The 23,259-nt window shown below is 45.5% G+C and overlaps 1 protein-coding gene and 1 long non-coding RNA gene across 3 annotated transcripts in view; one reads left to right on the top strand and one right to left on the bottom strand.

Moving 5' to 3' along the window:
- The window catches only part of LOC142579177 (WD repeat-containing protein 17-like), a 62,055-nt gene that overhangs the window by 5,413 nt on the left and 33,383 nt on the right, over positions 1-23,259 (bottom strand). The window contains exons 13-24 of one of the 2 annotated variants that reach the window (XM_075689141.1): positions 22,300-22,421; positions 21,806-21,934; positions 17,511-17,669; positions 16,857-16,921; positions 16,402-16,623; positions 15,245-15,344; positions 12,933-13,072; positions 8,736-8,847; positions 7,311-7,452; positions 5,096-5,198; positions 2,637-2,738; positions 2,463-2,561 (exon numbers count right to left, since the gene is read on the bottom strand). In XM_075689141.1, the coding sequence (XP_075545256.1) occupies positions 2,463-2,561; positions 2,637-2,738; positions 5,096-5,198; positions 7,311-7,452; positions 8,736-8,847; positions 12,933-13,072; positions 15,245-15,344; positions 16,402-16,623; positions 16,857-16,921; positions 17,511-17,669; positions 21,806-21,934; positions 22,300-22,421 (1,495 nt within the window). The remainder of the gene's footprint in view (positions 1-2,462; positions 2,562-2,636; positions 2,739-5,095; positions 5,199-7,310; positions 7,453-8,735; positions 8,848-12,932; positions 13,073-15,244; positions 15,345-16,401; positions 16,624-16,856; positions 16,922-17,510; positions 17,670-21,805; positions 21,935-22,299; positions 22,422-23,259) is intronic. The other variant, XM_075689143.1, reaches the window with a different exon arrangement.
- On the top strand, positions 513-23,178 carry LOC142579179 (uncharacterized). The gene is made up of 3 exons (XR_012827365.1): positions 513-694; positions 22,304-22,458; positions 22,838-23,178. It is a non-coding gene; the product is annotated as an uncharacterized LOC142579179 (long non-coding RNA).

The following is a 23,259-nucleotide window of genomic DNA, read 5'->3' as shown; positions in this document are numbered from 1 at the left end:
TCCTTTGTCCCTAGAGCACGTGCGAGAGTCCACAACGTATAGCCGGCTACGGCCTCTGAAATACATGCGCAGACTCCGTCACTCTCAGAGTCTGCGTAACGCACAAATCCCTGGAACAAATCGTCACTCGCGAGTGTTAATTGCATGATAGCTCAAGGGTTAGCGTGTCCGGCTCCCAACTGCAGATTCTTGAGGGTTATTGAGTGATCCAAAAAGACGGCCATGGGCAGTTTTTTTTTTTTTTCGTCCTATGATAAGGGGGAAGCTGAGAATGAGATGAGATAGCTTGAAGACATGACTACGGCGGCGGCGGCATGGTGACTGCTGTCACATCAAAGAAAACAAGTTTCAACTTCCTACGTGTTCGGATAGTGCTATACAAACCCGTTCACTTTTTAAGACGGCTTGAGCCAACGCGGGCGCTTAAGGCTGCGACTATACACGCCGTCGCTAATTGGCGCCAGCCGCTGCTCTCAGCAGCGAACGAAAAGCTGAAACAAAGATTCGACCTTTTTCACCGCTGCTCTCGGCAGCGGTGGCTCGAAACAAGAGCCGTCCTCGTTAGTAGAAGCACGCTTAGACAGCGTTCAAACTTGCAAGCCTGCTCTATGAATGCGCGACGTGAGAGGACCGTATAGTCGCAACGGCGCATAGAGCTGTGGCGTTCGAGAAAGAAAACTGGCCGGTGAACAGCGTAAGTAGTACTCTCATTTAGCGCCTGAGGCTCATCTCGTATAGCTGCAAATAACTGCGAAATGCGAAAGAAAATAAATAGTGAGGGAGGAACATTCCTAGCGTTGCGCATTCGGAATGAATATTAATAATAACCGGCGCAACACTTATTATTGGAACGTTAATAAAAAGAATTTGGGGACGCTTAAGCTTTGCCTTCCAAATTAGAACGCGATAGCATTAAAGGGTCCCTGACACACAAAATTCATTTGTTTAAGTACAATGAAGCACCCGAACACTCGCGTTCACTTCAATCTTATTAGGCCATTCATAATTACCGTACTCGCAAACAGTACATTTCTCTAAGACGCCGGACAAAGTCAAAGACCACAAAGAATTCACTACTACGCCCTCTAACACGCTTGAAGCAACGATGCTTCATGGCCGTTTCGCATTCCGAAGGTCATGGGTTTGATTTCCACCTAAAACCCAATTTTCTTCTCAGCTCAATTACTTTCTTTTGGTTACAGGAACCTCCCTGAGAAATTTGGCGTCCATGCGAACATTATTTGACCTGTTAAGGAATTTGAATAATTCTTTGCTTCCATCTGGTTTTCGCTCATGTCCAACTCAAGAACAACGCCGACGCCGCCGTATTTTCTGCGTAACGGGGGCCCCTTACGCTATGGCTTTAAAATAATGCTGACATTTTTATCTTTCAGACAGATGACCCACACGTGTTCTACGGCTAGCTAGATTACAGAAAAACAAGTATTCACGTGCACGATAACTGGGCGCAGACTTAAGATGTTAGAAAAAGAGGGAAGATCCCTAAAGAAAATGCAAGGCGTTGCTAGACTAATCATCTCGCCTGTATTAATTAGTTCGTACCTCGCTGTCGGCGAAATTTGAGGCATATTGTTTGGGCGGCACACATGCTCGTGCGTCACTAAGTAAACATTAGGAAATATTATCAGTCCAAGAAATTCGCTTACATACAGCTAACGTCGCAAAATGACTAGGAGCTTTATATCAGTTTTTAATGAAGGTACATGCAGGCAGGGTGTTTCAGCGAACACTTAATTTTTAGCGGTTGCCTGTGGCAGACAGCCCCATTCTAGCTCATCAGCTGGTTTATTCGAAGAGGCAGGCATTACTTGCACAAAAATTGAAATGTATAATCGACTAATTAAAAGATCACTAATTAAATTTTTACCTAATTGCTCTATGGCCCATATTGCAATTTAAAAATTCTAGCCGTGGAGTTCGCAAGACGGATCCACTTAACGTATTCTCAGGATGGCACCAGTTTCGAGATATTAATTCCCGAACATTGCGGAGAAATGAATCGGCGTACCAGTTACATTTGTGCTTGAATGCATAAAATGACGTTTTTTGTTAAGAAAGTAACTAGAACACCAATGAGCGGGAGGAAGTGGAAATGGAGGAAATGCACTGATAATGTTTTAGTGGGTCGCTCTCGAAGGCAGCGCATAGATTCGTGACACAAACAGGTGCTCTATTTTTCCAACTCTCAAAGAAAATCCTTCTGTCATAAGTACACGAAACTCAGTTGTCATCTGCGATACTACGAAATGGCAGGTAAGAAAAGCTTGCTTGAAGTGGTTAATTCGAAGAACTCGAAGCAATGTGATATTTACGCGCTTTCTTCGTATAATAACGTGACACCTCATGATGTGTTGTGTGTTCTCCGGCGTTGTGTCTTTGTACTACACTTCCCGCCCAATAGTTGCGCAAAATTGTCTAGACAGAGCTCTGTTCATACTCGCCTCTTGTCGTCGCTGATATGAGTTATTGTTTCACTGTCATCCATTAGTACTTCATTTTCTAGTAACGCCTCCAACAACTTATTTGTCTTGAGCAATTCTCTGAAACAGAAGAAAAAAGAAACCTCGTCATTCATGCAATACTGACCAATGGTCACGAGCCACTCCTCAACCAACCTCGCGTGGGTCAAAAGAGGTGTCGCGACGGCCCAGTAACCGTCACGAAGAGCTTTCAGCGCACCGACGTACGCAGAAAAAAACCGGAGCTCCTTGTACAACCTAGGTGGGTGGAGAAAACACGGGATGCGTTTATCACTATGTGGTAATAGTGGTTCATAGTGGTTTATCACTATGTGGTAAAGAAGTAATAAGCGGAAGGCAGGACCAGGCGGAGTAGCCAAACGGGCTCAGCCCGTTTGGCTACTCCACTCTGGGAAAGGGTAAAAGGGGACTGAAAGATGAGATGGAGGAGAGAAGTTCACACCTGGCGCACGGACACACAAGCAAAGAAGCCTTCCATCGTTCAGTTCATCACAAGCGGTCGTACAGGCTGGTGCATCTCAAGAAGCGTAAACCTCTGTGGGGGCGTATAGCGGCTATATAGTGTTGCGCTGCTAAGCACGAGGTCGCGGTATCAAATCCCGGCAGCGGCGGTCGCATTTCGATGGGTGCGAAATGCAAAACCTACCCTGTCCCGTGCAATAGGAGCGCGTTAAAGATCCCCTGGTGGTCAAGATTAATCCGGAGTCACCTACTATGGCAGGCCTCAATCAAATCGCAGTTTTGGCAGGTAAAGAGAATCCGATTCATGAAGCGCAGCATGCAGCGCTTTTGCAACTTTGGGGCATACACACGAGGCCGTAGCCCCAAATACTCGTCAGTAAAAGGCCTGTCACCTAAGTGCTCTAAAGCTGTCCGAAGGGGCAAGCCTTTCATCTTCGTACCTTGAGCAATCGCACAGGAGGTATGTGCGCGGCCGGCCATGTGATACGCCTTGCGACGACCGCCACCGTAGGAATTTTCCCGTTCTTCGCGTTTTCCGTGTTTTGACATTCAAAATCTGAGCGTAAAAGTGTAACGGTTGATAATACCGACACCGCTTTATAAATTCATACAGCCCATGGCAAATCCCATTTTTCCAGCGGTAGTGCACCCGAAGCATATTTGTTCGCATGAATGCGGTCGTCGCATAAGGTGCATGCAGTTTTACAGCACTCCTGCATTTTCGCGGGACAAAAATTGACGGCTCAAATGTCAATAAGTGCTAGGAAACAGTAAGCTATGCTCTCTTATTGCATTCTCAACAAACACTGATATTCGCCTCCCCGGTTCCCACTAACTCATTGCTCCAACAAACCCGTGAAAGTGATGCTTGCAATAACTGTGGTCAGATTTGCAATGGAAGTTCACGCGCACGCAGAGCGCAAAAAAGTCAGTGAAGGCAAGGATTTCTCCGCCAATGCGCGTGACTGTCATTGCTTGATCAGAGACGAGCACCGCCTCAGACTCAAGCTAAACAACGCCTAGAGTAAAACTGGGCAAGACGGTTGATCTTCATGGTGAAAGCAGCGTAAAAATAACGGCTACACAAGGCGCTCGTCCTGTGTATTTCTATGTCTTATGTTGCCGTTGTTTGAGCTGCTTTTACCATGACTGTCTAGAACAGTGTTTCAAACTCATGGAGTCATGGGGGTCACATTTTTCTGGGGGTCCAGGAGGGTCCAACATTCTGCTCGCCGGAATAGATGGATTTTCGGTCTCGGCGTCCATACTCTTTCAACGCCATTTTCTTCAAGATTAATACAAGCATCACCCCTTGAATGATATTTATTATGCAGATTGTAATAGTTTTGGCCACAAGATGGGCGGTGAAACGGTAAGACAAACGGCGATTAATGCCCATTGGTGCCCAAAAAAAAAAAAAAAAACCGAACACGGCACCCAACCGCAGTAACTTTAGTCTCACTGCAACGGTAGAATTGGGTTTCGGCAGATGTGGTCGGAAATGAACGACAGCGCTCCTGCACGGACTTTTTTTAACTGCAAAAAATGTACCTTCATTGTGAGCTGCTTATTGAAATGTTGGCTATAGAGGCGAATCGATCCCTTTCAAACGTATTCATTTGCTTGTATCAAGAAAGCAAGCACATCCTCATAATATGCATGATTAAACTAATCCTTGTTTAAAGCCGTTAAAAAATAAATGGTAGCTTTCTTTCCCTGATTCGGTTAAGGTACCTTAATTTAAATTGTAAATGTATCTACGTCACTGAAAAAAACAAAAATTTCAGAAGGCTGATGAAGGTGGGGAGTTTATGGTAGGTTTGGTTCTACTAAAAGGGACCACGTGCTCGAAATGTTTGAGAAACGTTGCGCTAAAGCAAAGTTACTAGAAGTAGCGTAGGTCTAGAGGACTGCATCAATGCTAGAACCGTGCTAATACTGTCATTACGCGGTGTCTTTGTGCTCTGTTTTGTGTAGTGCGTCCTCGTTCATGACAAGAGAACTCAACAAACACTTTCTTTTTCCCTATCTGAGATGAACTTGCAGTGTCGACCTTTTACACGACAAATTTAAGGCTCCGACCGACTCCAAAGCGCGGTTAGCGGTGATTCAGTTGTGTGTTATTCACTCACTCGTCGTTCTTTTCTTGGGACAAGATCCTCGGATGTAAACTTTGCATCCAGCGCACCGGCCTCCAGAGAGAGTCAAGCGTCCAGTCTTTAGACAATATTCTCTCTGAGAAACGAGAGAGAAAGAAGGTGAAGCGAGTCGTTCTACATGTCTTTGGGAACGTGAAAATCTGATTATAAAGGTAACTAAAGCAAGCCAGTCAGATAATACATGCAGCATTTTCTTCTGACGAACACGTTGGAGCACCCGTATTTTGATTTTCTTGCTTTTAAACCTTTCGACTTTAATGCTGATGGGTTAAACACGCGAGCTCAGTAATTTACATTTGTATTGTTACAGAAACTTGCTCGGTCAGCCAACCCAAACTTACACTTAGTAATTACACGAAGCGCACGGGAAACATGTCCTCGAGTTTATTTTTGACCATACATGGTGTCAAAGCATGCTTTTTTTTCCACAGCAGGCCCCTGCTTTCTCCCTATATGAAGAGGAATATCGTCACCGACGTAGAAGAAGTATGAAGCTACAAAGCAAGCCCATAGGAGTTCCCAAGAATGAAACCAAAGTAGTTGAAGAAAAACTCGTTACTGTCTAGGCGATTCAACCCGGCACCAACGTCCTTTGTGGCCGCCGCTCTACAATCTGAGCTAACAAGGAGGCTAGCAGATTGCAGATCGAGGCCGAATTATACGACGACTAAATACACCGTAACATTGAATATGCTAAAGCTGTTGTGTAGAAACGCGCAAGGTGAAGATCCTTGGTGCCGCACTAAGGTTGATGAAAATTTCCTTTTTAATAAAGATATTCCCCAAAACATGAGAATTTTAGCGAAGACTATTTTGTCCCTTCCTTCTCTGTACTTTGCGGTCTCAGGCTACGTTCACGGCGCGAACGCTCTTATCGCGGGCGCCGGACGATCACCGCAGGTTTGAGCACTCCGAGCCGCCATGCATCCCAGGCGCCGCCGCCGCGCCGCTGTGTTCGTACGCCCCCCAGCAGGCCCCAGCTGTAGGGGAGCCCGCGCAAGCCGCAAAGGAGACCCTAGGCGAAGCTCTCCGGAAAGAACAAAGAATTACGCCGGGGTTCGATGCAAACACAAGTTTGGGCAACACGTCCGACTCTCAATCTAATTGCAACACAAAACATGGCCAAATGGTCACCTGTGGCCACTAATCGGCCCGTCTAACGGGCCCCTTCTTGCTCGCGCGTACTCGCAGCTCACGCAAGCAGGACCCGAATCCCACCAAAAAACTTGGCCAACGAGTGAAGCCCGTTGGCCTTCCCGTAGGCGGGGCGACAGCCAATTGACAGTGCTTTACGACTCGCTGTCATCCCGTCCAGGCAGGGAGGAGAGGGACACGGAGCCCTCGGAAAAGCAGCGCAATAGAACGGCGTCGAGCAAATCCACTGCGAGCGCTCAAAACTCCACCGCTTTTACCACTGGGACATGTTTTTTGGCCGTGGAAGGGTAACTAAGGATCAGAATCATCATCACCATAATAATCCCTGCAGCATGAAGGTCTCCCTGAGGCCTCCGAGTGCAACTGTGGAGTTTCAACCTTTGTTCTATTTTTTCAGTTCGCTTAAGTTTCTGCTACCCTGAAGTGTGCTTACCTTTTCTTTGTATAAGCTTTATTGCAGCGCATATTAATATGATTAGCATTCGTAGGTTACCACACGAATTTTCCGCTGTCTATCTGTCTGTCTTATGCGTGGATCCAACCGTTTCCCCCAACCCACAAACTTGGGTCACTGGTATAGTCCAGGTCGAATAGGCTACTGTGCTGAGGGACAAGTGTTTGAAGTCAACCCTCGAACCAACTTGGGTCACTGTGTATGTGCCGCCCGTCAATGAACATCCTTCACGCCAAATTCGGTCACTAAATATGTTCCACTAATTATTTGCCACTTTTCAATGAACTTTGACGCCAACATAGGTCACTGGGTAGGTACAGCTGGGTAGGTACAGCTGGGTAGGTACAGCTGGGTACGTGCCGCACTTCAATAAACCTCTTTTAAGTCAGCTTGGCTCACTGGATGTGTCGCTCTTCACAATAATCATTATAACATAGAAAACACATAATTGCCGATTACACACCAACCGTGGGCTAGACTGCTAATCACATTACGTCGCCGATCCCCTCTAAAGGATGAATGCGCTCCAATTTAGTTTCTTCCGCAAAGAAAACAGGAAATCTTAACGCTTTTACTTACCTTTAACGTAGCTCATTCCTACCCTGAGCGCCTCAGATTGAGTTTCGGAGATAACGTAATACTGAACGGCTGCCACACTGTCGCCGTCTTTCTCATGTTGCTGGGCAAGAGCTGTGCACTCCTCGACGGAAGGCAGGGAGACCTGGAAGGAAAAAATTACCTTTTCACTTTGGACAGCTGCTTTTTGGCTAAGGACGTCACAATATGACTCTGAACTTGTTCAGTTTAGGACTATAAACTTTAAAATGCAATGATACCTGACACAAATTTGTAGTTGGTTCGTTTTTCGACTGTTGAAACTCGGATCAATGAAATCGTTCCGCCGCGCCCCAGTAATAACAAAGGCACTATGTCGGCACGAGCGCGGGCCTGTGCTTGTCCCGCCTTCTTTCTGTAGTCGCTGTCAGTTTGTGCGGTGCTCAAAATGAACAGGTCCTAACTCGCCCAATTTATATTCTTTTACAGCAGTATATACGATTGGTTGATTGAACGGCCCAAACCCCTCTGGGCGATTGCCTATGAATCGGGCAGTACGAAGGCTCAATAAGATTGAGAAATTTCGAGTTAAAAAGTTGAAAGAAAATTAGTAACTTAATATAGTCAAATAAAAAGTGAGCTGACATTGATTTGAAATGAATAGTAAGTAAATATTACAGTAAATAAGTATGACAATTCTAAGAAAAAAAACGGAAGATTAGCAAGCAATTATTGTATCGCACAGAAACTAGATGCACCAAGCTTGTGATACACTAATTTGTTGTTTTTTTACTGTAAGTGTGCTGCATTCAATATGCTCGCTCAATTACATTGTGCGCAACGAAAAGCCCAGCGTTTTTTAACTTGCCATGCTTACTTAGTTACAATGTAAAATTTAATTTGAAGAAAAAGAAACTGTAAATAATTAAAAAAAAACATCCCTCTAAGGGCGTTCAATTCTGCATCACTTATTCTGCCCCTTTTGAAATGATCTTGACCAAGTGAGCACACAAGTGCAGCGGTTGTCACTGTGTGCTTGAAAGTTTCAAAAATTATTGTCTTAAAGTTTTTGAAGCTTTACGAAACCCCGCAACATCCCCAAATATCAAATATTAGCATGTCGTACATCTTGCGTTGATGGCTCTTTAATGCGACACATACCAGCTGGGCCGTGTTCGATTAAAAAGAAATGAGTACGAGAAGGAGGGATGAAGGAACTTAAGCCTGGGGACGAGCTGAACAAAAAGCGGACTAGTACGAGCTGTGTAAGCAGTATGTATTTATATTTTCTTAGAGAAGGAAAGAACAACACAGTAATTGGTGCAAAACTATATAAAATGCGCAAAGAAAAGAAAATGAGACACTGCAAAGCCTGCCTTATCTCTAACGTGCGAAATATTCAAAACGGTCTTGCGGCGTTCACAAGAAGAGCGAAGCAGCTAGGATTACCTTCTCATGAAGGGCGTTCCTCTCGGCCATGGAGCATCCGCAGCCGGCGAGGATTTCGAGCCGTTCCACCTGCGCCTCGTCGCACAGACCCAGCAGGTCCATGGCCAATTCCCTGGAACGATCCCCAACATCGACGCCCCGGAGCCACCTTACCATCAAACGGGCGGTGAGAGACCGCAGAACTTTTTCGTTGCTTGTATACACCCATGTATGCGAGCCACGGGAACTCGCTCATGCGTTTATTTTATTTTTTGCTAAAAAAAGAAACAAGGAGTAGCGCGAAGAAACAGGAAAGCCTGCGATGGCGAATCAATGCGCGAAAGAAGGCCGCGCGTCTTTATGACGATGGCAGAGAAAGAGCGTCTCAAACTGATGAAAATTTCATCGCAAGTATAGACACGGGCACGCGCACGCGCGTGTCCAAGGAAAACAGACTTTCTGCAATCTCCTCGATGTCCGAGTGCTGCTCTTACGGAGATTGTACGGGGGTTTTCTCGGCCGTTTGGACGCACCCTGTTGGCTCAGCGTCTCATAGCCGCCGCATCTCGCCGCTGTAGCAAATAAATCAAGACCCTTCAGCGACCGCAGTGCATCGCTTATCTAAGCGCCGCCCCTGGAGGATAGCGTCATTTGTTTTCTCATGGAAGCCCCGTTATGTCGGTTTCACGTGGTCCGTTGTGCAACTGGAAGCGCTCATATACCGACGCCTGACGAGGAATCCCCGGATGCTCTTCCGCAAGGAAGAGCATTCGGGGATTACCTCCGTGTGCGCCACTTGCAGGAGGACACGGAGTGCTCCTGCAAGTGGGGGTTGTTGACAGGTGAGGCCGTTGCACAGGAGAATAGCGCGCACACCGGATGCAGCGAGTGCTCGCTTTATACATCAAGGACCAGACGCAGAGCCCGACTTACGTAGACCGTTTTCGCTATAGCGTAGTTAAGTGAGCGTGAGTTAGCAGAGCGGGTTTTCGGGAATGGTCGTTGGCGACGGTAAAACAACGTTATTTAAAACTGAAATTTGCATAATACGCAGCAGACTTGAAGTAATAGGTGCAACCAGTAAGTGCACCTTGCACGATGCGCTCTTTAAAGTGTAACCCAATAATAGCAAAGCCGTATAGTCGCGTTACGGCATGTACTGAATGAAGAAGCCCACGGATCTTATCAGCGTACTGTACTACATACATTGGACTGCGCATTAAGTGAGCAATTTTGTAGCGCGACCTAATGAAATTCAATAGCGTCTTCTTTTGTTCATTCCAGAATGTTTCCTTTTTTTTAATTTTTGCATTACCGTTAAGTTGAATAAATCAGACCTAACTGCGTCTGCAGCTACTTAGGCAAGCTTACCAATAAAGCCCAGTTCACCTAGACTAACACGTATTTGAACTGGTCTGAAACTGAAACACGTCATCCAGCTACCCACACAGCTGGCTTACTTGGCGTGCCTCGCTTTTATCAATGCAGACTAAAAAAAAAAAAGCTTTCTAAACTTCAATGGATGACGATCTTGTTTTTGCGACAGTTCAGACTCAAAGTGAGAAAAGCGCTATTTACTTTTTCTCATTCTGGACTAAAAGCAATTCTTTGCGTATTTTTCTCGCAACGTTTCTCGATTGTATTCCCATTTAACAACACCTCACTTAAATTTTGAGACTCGAGAGCTGGCAGCAAAATAGTTTCACGAACATTGAATGTCGAGGTGAGACGCCTGTTTGGGTGTGTTTCAAGAGGAGTCAATGTACGATAATAAATCAGTAACAAACATATCAAACGGTCGTTACATACGGGTAAGGGCTTGTAAATACTCTATGTCGAGCGCACACCTTGGAGTTTCTTGTAAGCGGGTTTATCGATCTTAAACATGTAAAAAATACTTGGGAGCAGAAAACCTTTGCATTTAAATATAGATAACACATCTCACTGGGGATTGTTTCAGTGAGTCTGGAGTTCTGAACGATAACTTCTATAGTTGTGAAGGTGCTATCAACCAATAATGTTTTCTATAGCGAGGAGCGGGGGTTTAGTTTCGTTTGACTGCGCGAAAATTATGTAGCACGTAACGTATACCCTCGTTTTATTGCACTGTTTCAAGAAAGCAGCGAGTAAGAAAATTGTAGCGCCACAAGAAATGTAACAAAGAAGACAGAGAGTCATGCGTTTTCCGCTTGGAATAGTCGAGTGCTGTGTGGAACATCGCCCACTTCAGAGAACGCAAGCGTGGACTTCCTCGATCAGATATTTCACGCATGATAGCTTTCGCAGAGCGCCGTTGCGCGTTTTGTGGCGGCAAACGCAAGGAAAGAAGTGACAATGAACTCATGAAAGCCATTGCTTACTCATCTGTCTGATGTGTGAAAACGAAGTATATCGAAGGCGCGCCAACATCGAAAATTGATCAAACATGGCCCTCCTCCACATGAAAAAGAAAGAAAGAAAGAAAGAAAGAAAGAAAGAAAGAAAGAAAGAAAGAAAGAAAGAAAGAAAGAAAGAAAGAAAGAAAGAAAGAAACCAGAAAAAAGGAATTGATCTATGGTCTTTTAAGCCCGGTGGCAGTTTCCTGAAACAAGCGTTATATCAAGTAAACATTCCGAAATGTGTTTGTATGGGTGGCGAAATTTAGTTGCTATTTTTCCTCTATTCGACATCGAACTTTTTTGTTGTTCCTACAATATATTTTCTTTCTGCGACAGCCGCACGCTCATTAGCCTGCCTATTTCATGCGGTTTTACGCAATTTCTTAGAAGGCGCAAATACCTTAGCCAATTGCTCGCTTCCAGAAGTCCGGTCGTCCCGACAGCCTCTTATAGAGACGATTATGCATCGACGCAGTACAGCACCCTACCGGACGACGTTATATGTACAGCCCTTCCAGACTTGATGCGTACGGCAAGCAGCCTTCAGTTGGGAATTTGGGAACGGTTGCAGTAATTGAATGACTATTGGTGAAAAATCCCAAAGAAAAACAAACAAGGAGAATCGCCCCTTGATTATTCTTGGGAAACCAAAGTACTTAATACATTGCTATTTGCCGCGGCAAGTGTGCCTTTCTATAAAGGTGCTAAATTGTCAGAGCATATTCCGATTCCAATCAAATAGTGGTCTCTTAAGGTCTTTAATATACTTGTGTAAAATATTCTCGCGATAATATCTTAAAAATATTTATACGCAATGTAATATATAATATAATGTTATATCTTAAATCTTAAGAACAAATAAACAAGCACTACATAACAATCAATTATGCTCGCTTAATGCTACAATGTGGCATGGTCGTTTGAACAAGTGTTGAGCTTACCGACAGTTCTGCTTCTTTGCTTTTAATTCTACGAAAACTCAAACAATAATTTGACGATCTGACTCTGTCCTCGTATATGAGAAATTCTTTAAAGATACAGACATCTGGCAGAACGCCAGAACACGAAATCAAATCATTGCCCGCCATCCTTCCAACTGAGCGTTCCTAAATTAAGGTTGCCATCGTTACTGCGCCGCACCTACATCTGAACTCCGGTCAAAATAGTCAAATAATAAGATTTTAACTTGAAAAGTAACACGCGAGCTACGAAGGACGTCATATTGAAAGGCTCCGTGATAATGTTTACCAACTGAGCTGTTTATAAGGGGGAACTAAAACCAGAGTGGTCAACTAGACGGTTCATTTTGCTACCCTACGCAATGGGAAGTGGAGGAGGAAGTAAAACAGAGAGAAAAGACAAGAGTTCAAATTATACGCGCGCACGGAAAGATGCCCAGCATTAGCCTGACGCGTATCAGCTATTGTAGAAGAGCTTTAACGCGAACCACACATAAACTTAGGCACACGAGAGTTTTTGCATTTCGCACCCAATCAGAGTGTGGCTGCCGCAGTCACATTCCCGTCATGTCGATGTGTTCTTTCGTCCGGTTTCTTTTTTTTGCGCCATAATGCTTCTCAGTATATTTAGGCTCACGCAAAAGCTCTGCGGGAATCGAACCCAGGACTTGGCGTTCAGCAGTAGAACACGTTAACGGCGGGCAAGCCAACAGAAGGTTTAGGATAAAATCAGTGTAGAAGTTTTTTTAAACTTCGAAGCAGGTACTTTACATCAGCGTAAACTTCATGAGGGCACACATCGACAAAAGAAGCTTCTCGCTTTTTGGATTCACACTGCGCCTGGCAGCCAAGAGAAGTATAGTGTACGCGCGTTCGCTCACCAGTTTCCGGTGTGGGAGCACCTCCAGGCAAGCCAGGAGCAGACTGACGCTACCTGCGCCGGCTCCTCGCAGCCCGAATGCAGGATGACGCTGAGCGCCAGTTCGAGTTCGTTGCCGCGTATCAGGGCCCGCAGGGCACCCTGGGCGACAGACACGAGAAAAATCACGACCGAGGGAACTCTAACACGAAGACGATGAACTAATTGATTGAAGAATGTCACCGACCTACGCAAAAAAAAAAAAAGCAAGCTTGTGCGAATGAATCAAGACCAAGACCAAGCAAGACCAAGCGAATGAATCAGCTCGTCAACGTGATAGACTCTTTGTCCCGCTCAAAGTATCTGCGGGAATAGTTTTACAAGATTCGAATCCGTCTAAATCAGAGAAACGGGAAACTTCTAGAGGCGACTGAAACAACACGAAACCGACTTTCCCAAGAACCACGTATAGCGTCAAATGCCACTGCGGAGCTCGTTCAAAACACGCGTCACGCAATGAACTGGGAGGAAGCAAATGCCATTATCACGGTGCATATCGCGGTACAGATTACGGAACATAAAAGCAAGACTACGTCTTGAATCTCACGTTATCCAAACCACTGAAAGCCCGCAAAACAGAACGCCAGACAATCTGAAAAACGTGCATTTTTTAATCATGTGGCGAGTGTTCAAACATATACGGTATGCAAGTGAATCTTGCAGGGACCGGCCCACTGTGAACAAGGGTATATTTACAGATACCATAAAGTTGTTTCTTCTTTCTTTTTACATTCGTTAGTTACCTGTTCTATTAACGATTATGTTCTGTTGAACTCGTGATTACCGAAGAGGGTAAACGTAACGTTTGGACCCATTGGGTAGGCAATGTTAAATGGAGTCCTACTGGAGAGTTTGGAATCAATTTACGGCTATTCACTTTCACTTATATGAAAAATATAAATTTGATTAAAGAAATCTGTAAATTATAAGGAATAAAATTAATACTAAAAATGGCACTTAAGCATGTACAAGCTCTAACACATATACGAGAGGGAGAATAAGAAACGCGAAAAAGGTGAACTGCATAAAATCGTCCCTAGTATTTTTGAGCACATGTCCGTACTTTAACCTCACTGAAAGATATCCTTTCAATGGTACTTCAAGTATCGTCCCGTGTGAAAACGGATGTCCGGAGCAATAAGCTTGTAGCGTAACTGTTCCCTCGAATGAGTGACTTCTTTCTGGCTAAAGTAGGCAAGGAGAGCAACTAATTAAGTCACCGCGCCTCCTTTACAACGGCGTGTTAAATTATTTATAAAATGACGAGTGACAAAATGAAAGCATTAGAACAATAAGGCGGTTTAGCTGATATGAACAGACATTTTTTGCGTAATAACGGTAATGATAACAAAGAAATAAGAGAAAAAAGTGATAGGAGAGCGAGTTTTATAGTTCATGTGAGTTCAAGCCTTACAGTTAAAGCCTCCAAAGTATGCTAACGAGAATTTCAACTTTGTCAGTGTTACTCATGGGATTTGTTGGTGCGCCCGTTGATCTGAAGTCATGGTATAACAGCACGGAAAGAGCTGTCGAGTTTGACAAGACAGTGACCTTTAGTCAGTCCCTATTCGCCGTAAAACTTTATTTGGGCCTAGTTGGTACATAATTCTGAACTTAAACTTGCAGCGCAAACACCTAAGACGGACCGCGAAAGCAAGATACGACACACACTGGCGCCAGTGTGTGTCGTATCTTCCTTTCGTGGTCCGTCTTAGGTGTTTGCGCTGCAAGTTTAAGTTCAGGATCTATTCGCTGTGTTATGCGTTCACTATCATGCGCGACAGTATCGAAACGCCTACACAAGACGTACTGAACCGATTTATAGAAAGGAAGAGAAACGAACTGGCAACTTTGTATTGCAAGTGGCTGCATTTTGGCTTATTAAAACGTTGAAAAAAAACGAAAAAGAAACAGAAAAATAACATCTGACCAAACTAAAAGGTCTTAAATAAGTCGTTTTAAAAGAGCGATAAGACATTTTTCAGGCCCACGGCTAAGATGTCCAGGGCTGAGGAAGAGAGAGAGAGAGAGAAAGAGAGAGGGATAACATTTGTTGTAGCCGACAGCAAATTTGCTAGGTCAGCTTAGAGATAATACAATGCGAAAGGGGAGACTGCGGTTCCTGTCACACTTTCACTTTAAATTTGCATGTCTTCTAGATGTGTCGCTTACATAGCTCTTACCAGCAGGCCACGTACTTTCATACGTTTGAACGGCTTGACACAAAGCCGCGAGTAAGGACTTTCGAAATTGTGAGGTAATATAAAGATATACCCGGACGTCATCGACAGCCAAGTGACAACAGGCCGCCAGGGTAGGTGTTCCTTCCAAGAGGTACTTCTCCGAGATATCTTGAGTGCAATTTTGTACAAGCCTGGAAAGGTAAGTACCAGGCATCATGAAACCACGACCTCGCATATCTCTACATGTTACTGGATCAGTGAAGGGATGCGACTATATTAAACGCTATGACCGTGACGTCCTCGAAAGTTTTACATCAAGTCGCAATTGAGTATATGTCCACGACTGTGAAGCGAACGCGTGGCTTATGCATTGCGGGCACTTTACCGAAGGTACTTGTACTTAACCACGTGTAGCCTGTTGCATATCATATCTGAGCCCACAAATCTAAAGGGAAGGTCTAAGCGAAAGATATCCTGATTTTGACGTCATTTATGGTGATTCAGCAAAATGTGTCACCGTGTCGCCATTTATGGCACGGAAAACAACGCTTTGCGCATGTTGCTTCCGAGGGTGAATACACCAAGAAACTCGTGCATAAAAATCAGATGCATAAATTGAGGCAACGATCTCTGCAATACTCAGTTTCACAGACTCATGAGATGCGAGACGATTCCCCTGGCAAGTTTATCCTGTGCGAAAACATGGGAATATACAGGCACTGTGTTGTGCTAGAATCCAGTTTATGTATTATTTAAATGAGTCTACAAATCTCACCCGGGGTAGCGAATGGTGGGGTAATTTTGGGTGTTCTCATATTGGAATCTATTTCTACTGCAATTTGAATCTATTTAATCATCATACCTTGCTGGTGAAGCAGCGCGCTGACACGGACACAGTGAAGACACGCAAGAAAAGACGACACTCGCCGCTTTCTTGTGTGTCTTCACTGTGTCCGTATCAGTGCGCTGCTTCACCAGCAAGGTATGATGATTAATCACCAACTAGCCCAACTTTCCACATTACTGGAATCTATTTCTACAGGCAAAAAGAAATCAGGTAATGAGAGGTCAAGTTCGAACTACAAAATAATGTGGCACTTGTTAGGCAGGTGTTTGAGACTGCGTTCGGGACCGTGCTCGAAACTTAGCGGATGATGCCTCGACGCAGGAGGACACGTGACCTAGGGACACAGGTGTTCGTACGATCGCGCTCCTGACTGCGTGACGTCAACTTGGTGACGAACTTACTTTTCAGAATCGCTGGCTTCTTGCGAGTGGCCATCTGCGGCCATATCACCTTGGTTGCTGCTCTCGGAGCATGGCGCCTGTCTCGTGGCCAGAGCTAGAACGTAGGCGTTGTGGGCCTGTCCCCTGGTCCTGAGAAATACTGTGAGATCTGCTACGTTACCTAGCGCGAGCATCAAGCCTACGGCTTCCGACCGATCTTCGCTCACAAGGAGATCGCACCTCCTGCAGGTATTAAAAAGTAAGAGGGTCGAAAATGGAGCAGAAGTCAATAAAACATATCGATTACAGTTTGCAAAACTAAGTCATCGAGCACTCCTTCTGACAAGATATTGGATATCTGCATGTCTAAATACTGAATGAACTCTTTTCTGAGAGGTTAGTTGTTTAGCGTGGTAGAAACAATGACTTAAACAATGCATGTATATAGTGTCGCTATACGGAGCTGGCATGATTACCTCTTTGCTAGGTGGCGCCAATACTGGTAAGATACTCCCGGGGCTAAGGCAAGGGCCTCGTTCCACTGCAACGAAAAATGCAAAATTTTCCTTTTTTTTTCCGAAAGGGAACAAATTGATGGAACAAGTCCCCAATGTAGAAACTATTCAGGTCATACAGGACAATGTTTAAAAGTTAAGCTGTGAGGTTCTGCGTGCCAAAACTACGACCTGATTATGAGGCACGCCGTAGTGGGGACTCCGGAATAATTTCGACCACCTGGGGTTCTTTAACGTGCACCTAAGCTTAATTCTAACCTAAGCTAAGTTTTCGCATTTCGACCCCATCGAAATGCGGCCGCCGTGGCCGGGATTCGATCCCGCTACCTCGTGCTTAGCAGCCCAACACCATACACAGGACAATGTTGGGTTGGATTAGAATGAAGAATACTAGAGATTTAAAAATCATGGCTCATATGCATTTCTTTCATCAGGGTCATAACGTTTCGTGCACTTGAATGCGTCTTAAATATTTATGTGGCCAGCCATCCAGATGGTACTGTCTCAAGAAAGGGATTTCAAGGAAGGTTTGATAAATTGCTCGCATTAAAAATAAATTGCGACGCGGCGTGAATCAAGCAATGCATGGAAATGACACAAACGATCTCAACTTGCCGCTCCCAGTTCGGCGAGGATCTCGCAGTACTTGCGAAGGTTCCCCGTGGACAGGTAGAGCTGCGCCGCCTGTTGAAGCGACTGCTCCCGGCTAGGACCGCCGACGCCCGTGCCACCGAACCGGGTCGCGGTGACGAGCTCCAATTCGCGTGCCTTCGACTGCGCGCATGTCGAAGTCACGTAATTGCTGGGGAGTTCCAAGACCAAGCACTATCGTCACGGCACAGGTTGCAAAAATATATTGCATCAGCGCACGAGGCACGTGACGGCGGTTTACTGCAGCACCACACATTTTTTAACGCGGTTGTTGAAATTACGCTTTGTTGCGCTGAACGCTTTCAGTGCTTTGTAGATAAAACAAGACCTTCGAGGTGTCACATCGCGTACGTGGGCCCAGAACTCGCATTCGAAGCGGGAAGTCAGCGGATGCTCGGAGAGTTCAACGTGTTTCTGCGGTGTATGATACGCAGTGAAGGACATTTGACGCGAAGAGGACACTGAGAAAGGAAGACACGTTGGCGATGCACTGGCGGCACTTCCAACTTATTCAAGGGGCAGACCCACGGATAAATTAGACAAACTGACGCATGCACACATTAATCACAACTCTTGAGACAATGAGCGATACAATAAGATTTTCTCCGATTGATATAATAGAAGCGATGCATCACTTATACAGCTAAGGCTTTGTTTTTCCTTACATGGTACGCTTCCAATAACTCAAATACGAACTGTCGATAGACGGTGCCACCATTAGCCTGCATCGATGACATTAGCCCGATTGATGGCGTTACGGCAATGAATGGGCAAACAAATTCTGTAGTAATAAGCAGTGTTGATTAAGCAGATCGGAGGGAGATGGAGAGAGAGAGAGAGAGGATGCATGGAAAGGCAGGGAGGTTACCCAGAGGTAGTTCCAGTTAGTTACCCTGCACGGGGAAAAGGATAGGGGAATAAAAAGAGAAAGGGCGGAAGAGGAGAGAGGGAAGGTGGCAGATGGGCACAAACGCTGTAACGGTGTAAGCTATAGAGCGGTAGCGGGTGGCGCTCTTAAGACAGCCTTAGTCTCGGAGCTTTAGCTCGGGCCCAACTCTGACGCGGCCTATTCAAATACATGTAAAACGCTAAAAACGCTTTTCTGAGGTAACTCCTGGACCGATCTTAATGAAATTTGCATTTGAGAGAGAAAGTTAAATTCTAGTGACTGTTGGAAGCGGAATTTCTATTTAAGGACTGAATTTTGTTACAATGATTTTCAAAAATTCGAAAGATTAAAAAATAAAGAAGCACGAAGTTTACAACCTAATAGCTCTGCATCAAGAAAAGATACTGTGGTTCTGTAAACAGTATCTATTAGAACATTCAAAGCGAACAAATCCGATATGTCAATTTATATCTTATGGGAATTTGTTACGCTGTGTACAAGGGTTCTGCGAAAGCTGTATTTTAATATTACCAAATTTTTGGAGGTTCATGTGTAACATATCAGTTTTGTCCGCTTTAGATGTACTATCGGATGCAATTCAAATAATTATGGTATCGTTTTTCATGGTTGAGTTACAGAGTTGTACACTTAATAGTTTTGTTTTCTTAATATTTCCGATTTTTGCCAGTTTTTAATAAAAATTGACGACCTAATTCAAAATTTCGAGACCGAAAGTCACTAGATTTTAAGTTTCTCTTTTAAATGCAATAAACCTCGTCAATTTTCGTGCAGTGATTACCGAGAAAAACGAATTCTCCTTTTACATGTATTTAAATAGGCACGCCCGAGCTAAAGCTTCCTCTTAAAATCTACCAGAATGCCCATAGACCGCAGGAGTCTGAGCAGCGGAAACAAAGCCTTCTGTGCTATGTTTATTTGGGAACATTGGCATACAACCTTTCTTTCTGATAGTGGCCTTCACTGGCCCAGCACTCTGCACATCACTTCCCTCTCGACACTATATCGCCGGCAGACAACGTGTGTGAGCGTCACCTCACAGCTGCTGTATCGCACGTGGGGCCAATAAGGTGGGCGTGAAAGTTTCTAAATGCGACGTCTAACCACAAGCGCCAACACATGGGCTGTTCACGTCGTGGTAACCCGGGCGGTGAATGTATCTGTGTATCCGGAGACAATGAACGTAGACGACCTATGGTGAGAACATTCCGGTCGTATAGGGGCAGCGTACAGTCATAAGACATCGATCGCAACCCAGTTGCAGTGTCAGTCCGCGAAAGCGAAATCAATACACTATAACCGCTTTCTTGTGCAAATTGGGTGGCTTCACCGGCGTGGCCATTCTCGCCGATACTACTCTGCCCCGGACACCACTGAATGATTATGTCATACCCCTTTGTCATGAATGCGATGCTAGGTCAGCCGAATATTTAGGCCAGTTCATTGAGTCCGTGGTGCACTACGCTTTGTGTGCATTTAATGGCTGCCTTGGAAGCACAGGAAACTATCCATTTTTGCGTTGGCGCCCGATTAATGAAATCAAGCGCAGCATTCAGTGCAACAAGCTCTGCAGCCATCGATGTGCTCAGACAATGTTTTCCACTTCATTGCTTCAAATTTCGCAGAGGGGATTATGGTAGCAACAAAGCTGAGTATTAAATTCCGGGGTCTTACGGGCCAAAATCACGATACGGTTATGAGACACGCCATAGTCGAGGACTCCGCATTAATTTTGATAACATGGAGTTCTTTCTTAGGGCACTTCACGTGCTTTCCGGAACCTATCCATCTATGTTTGTATGTTTGATTCTAACCTTTTTCACGCCTATTTAAGTCACTGGGTAGTCCGTGGTCGACTGGTTAGTTAAGCGCAGCATGCTTCATCGGCGCAGCATGCTGCACTGAAGCAACAGTGTTTGAAATTAACCGTCGGACCTACTTGTGTCCCTGGGTATGTGGCAATGTGTACATACGCTCGTATGAGCCGTTCTTCAACGAACCTCTTCCACGCCGACATCGCTCACTCCTTGCAGGACGGGGGGGGGGGGGGGGGGGGGGGGGGCTGTTCGAAGAACCACTTTGACGCCGACTTGCAGCACTCGGTATGTGCCACTAGGTCTGTGCTGGTCATCAATGCACCTTGGGATTCTAACTTGGGTCACTGTGTGTGGGCCGCTTGGTGTGGGCCCTCTCAAATGGACGTCTTAATTGACGCCAACCTGGGTAGCTAGGTATGCACCACTGGGAATGTGCAGCTCTACAATGACGAGAAAAAAAATCTCTTAAATTATCCGATGCTGAGCCGAATCGAGCCCACGTCACAAGGGTTCCTCCAAGACCGCAACCCGACACTTTAGCAGGTTGCACCACGAATGCATTAGGTATGTGCCGCTTTTCAACGAACGTCTTTCACGCCAACACTTTAGCGAGTTGCGTCATGAATGCACTGTATATGTGCCGCTCGACACAGAACCTCTCGCCAACTTGGGTCTCTGATTATGTGCCACTGAGCGTGCGGCAAGCAAGGGAACCATGCTCGGCGTTCGCAGGCACCGGTGCACCGTGCTTCTCGTTTTCAGGGCCACGTCCGAGCTTCTCGGCAGTGCTACCAGATGGCGCAGCGTGTCCAGAAAGGAGCGTGGGAGAGGAGACTGGTTGCCGCATGACGTGTTTTTCAGCGTTCGCATGCACCAGTGCCACACATTTCGGAGGCCACGTGCAGGCTTCTCGGCGGCAGCGCCTGATTTCTCTGAGTGCTCTTAGGGATGCCTGAAAGAGGAGTCCCGCTGCAGAACACGCCTCATACACTTCTGCGTGGTGATTAATACTCATCAACTGCGCACGCAGCGCCCTAAAAGAGAAAATTCGACGTTGCTCCCTACTCACTGAACGCAGAGAAATAGTTTTTATATTGGCAAGTGCATGACGCACTGCACAACGCGATCGACGCACAACAGGGTTCACCCACTATACCAATTAAAGTGAAAGTAATGTTCGAGTAAACACTGGCAGCTCTTTAGCCAAATGATAGGCTTACTACAAGTCATGAGAAGCGATGCAGTTGGTATGAACAGTATACTCGAGATGGTTCAGTGTTTGGAAATAAGTGATATTGCGGTAGATTTGCTCCTTTACCAAAAAAAAGTGGCTACGTTGACGCTACGCATTTCTTATTCGCCACCGGGGGCACGCATAGATAGATTAATACGCTTCAGATGGGTTAAAGCAACAACCACTGTCCGCGTAGCTTCTATAGCTACGAGGTATGTCAAAAACAAAGCAGCTGCTCTGCGCGCAGTGCAGCAGGGGTAGGTAATCGAGAAGGAATAATGGGTGAGCTGGCGGTACTCACCGCTTTCATTTTGACGAGATGGCTGCGGTGGAGCAGCAGTGAATCCTTGTAGGATTGGGACACTTCGGCGTCCTCTCCTTTCGCGACTATGCTCAATAGGTCCCAGAGGTTACCGACTCCCGGTGGATCCTGCAGGCAGAGGAAAAGATGCTCCCATACTGCCTGTAACTGCCTCTCCACAAAAGTGTGCAGCGCCGTGAAGTAACTCTGACGCTAGGGAATGAAACTTCCCATTCAGTTCGTGCACCAGAACGTTCGTCAACTGGACGCCACCCTAGCTGTGGCCAAACACGCTCGACGACCGTATATACTATGTATGTATCCGAGGCGCCAAAGAATAAAGGGACACTCCCGTGTTTGAAGGTGTAGGCATCTCTCGAATGTATACTGCCACATCGGCCGGCGCCAAACATTTCTACAATGCTGCACGTATATTGCGAGGCAGAGTGCACGAGACGGAGTGGTCTTTCGTCTCGCTGGCTCTATATACTCACGCAGAAGAAGGTGGACCAAGCCCTGAGCGCGGCTTCGCCTCGGGAAGACATGTGGGCGTTCTTCAGCTGCCTGGCTGCCGAGCCACACAGCATCTCCTTGCCTCTGCCGAGGGGCTGCTCTCCTGACCGCAACCGGAAAAGGGCCGAGCAACAGAGGAGGTGAGATTGGTATAGGAAAACAACGCTGGCTTACGTTAAGAGTGCGCCCGCTTGTTGTCCCTCTTTTATTTTGTTGACCGCCAAGTTGATACGAATATTCAAGAAAAACTAATTTCCTGCACAGAAGCGCGTGTGCTATATTTGCGATGTAGCTAGATTTCCCGAAGAGGGCGACAAACTATACTTATGAATACACCTGCGGTTGGCCTATAAGCCATCGTAAGCGTTTGACCTGCTGCTAGCAATATATGTAAATTACATTCATTCATTTATTCATTAAATACTCTCAACCCTTTACAGAAGGTCATTACATTCTATACGACTACTTTTGATCGAAGTATATATGTCCTATATCAAATAATTTTTTTTCTCCCTTTAGGAGTACCATATGTTGTGCGAAGGTCAGCCAAGAAGATCAACATTTCCAATACTATCAACTATGTCAGTCAAGTCAATAGTTACAGAGGATGCGAGTGCTAGTAAATAGCGGAAGCCGTGCCGAGCTGCGCACCATGTAGGACAGCAGCACGACTAACAAAGCGACATATGCAAAAAAAAAAAAGAGTCACGAAAATGTTCACATGTGCAACAAGAATGATCGAACTGCAATTTACTAGTTAGCTTCCTTTAGCCCAACAACCTCATCGCTAGTCGCACAGCTTCGTTAACTTTTCCGTGTTACTGCCGTACTTTTCACGACATCGGCTGGCTCAGCGCGGAAAGGATTTACCGATTTAAAACGGGACTGTGGTTGTTCACGAGTGTCCAGAAAAGAGCCACGGCACATTCTATTGTAGTTTG

Source organism: Dermacentor variabilis, chromosome 4, assembly GCF_050947875.1.
Source record: "Dermacentor variabilis isolate Ectoservices chromosome 4, ASM5094787v1, whole genome shotgun sequence".
Classification (NCBI taxonomy): domain Eukaryota; kingdom Metazoa; phylum Arthropoda; class Arachnida; order Ixodida; family Ixodidae; genus Dermacentor; species Dermacentor variabilis.
This window is presented reverse-complemented; position numbering and strand designations above follow the sequence as displayed.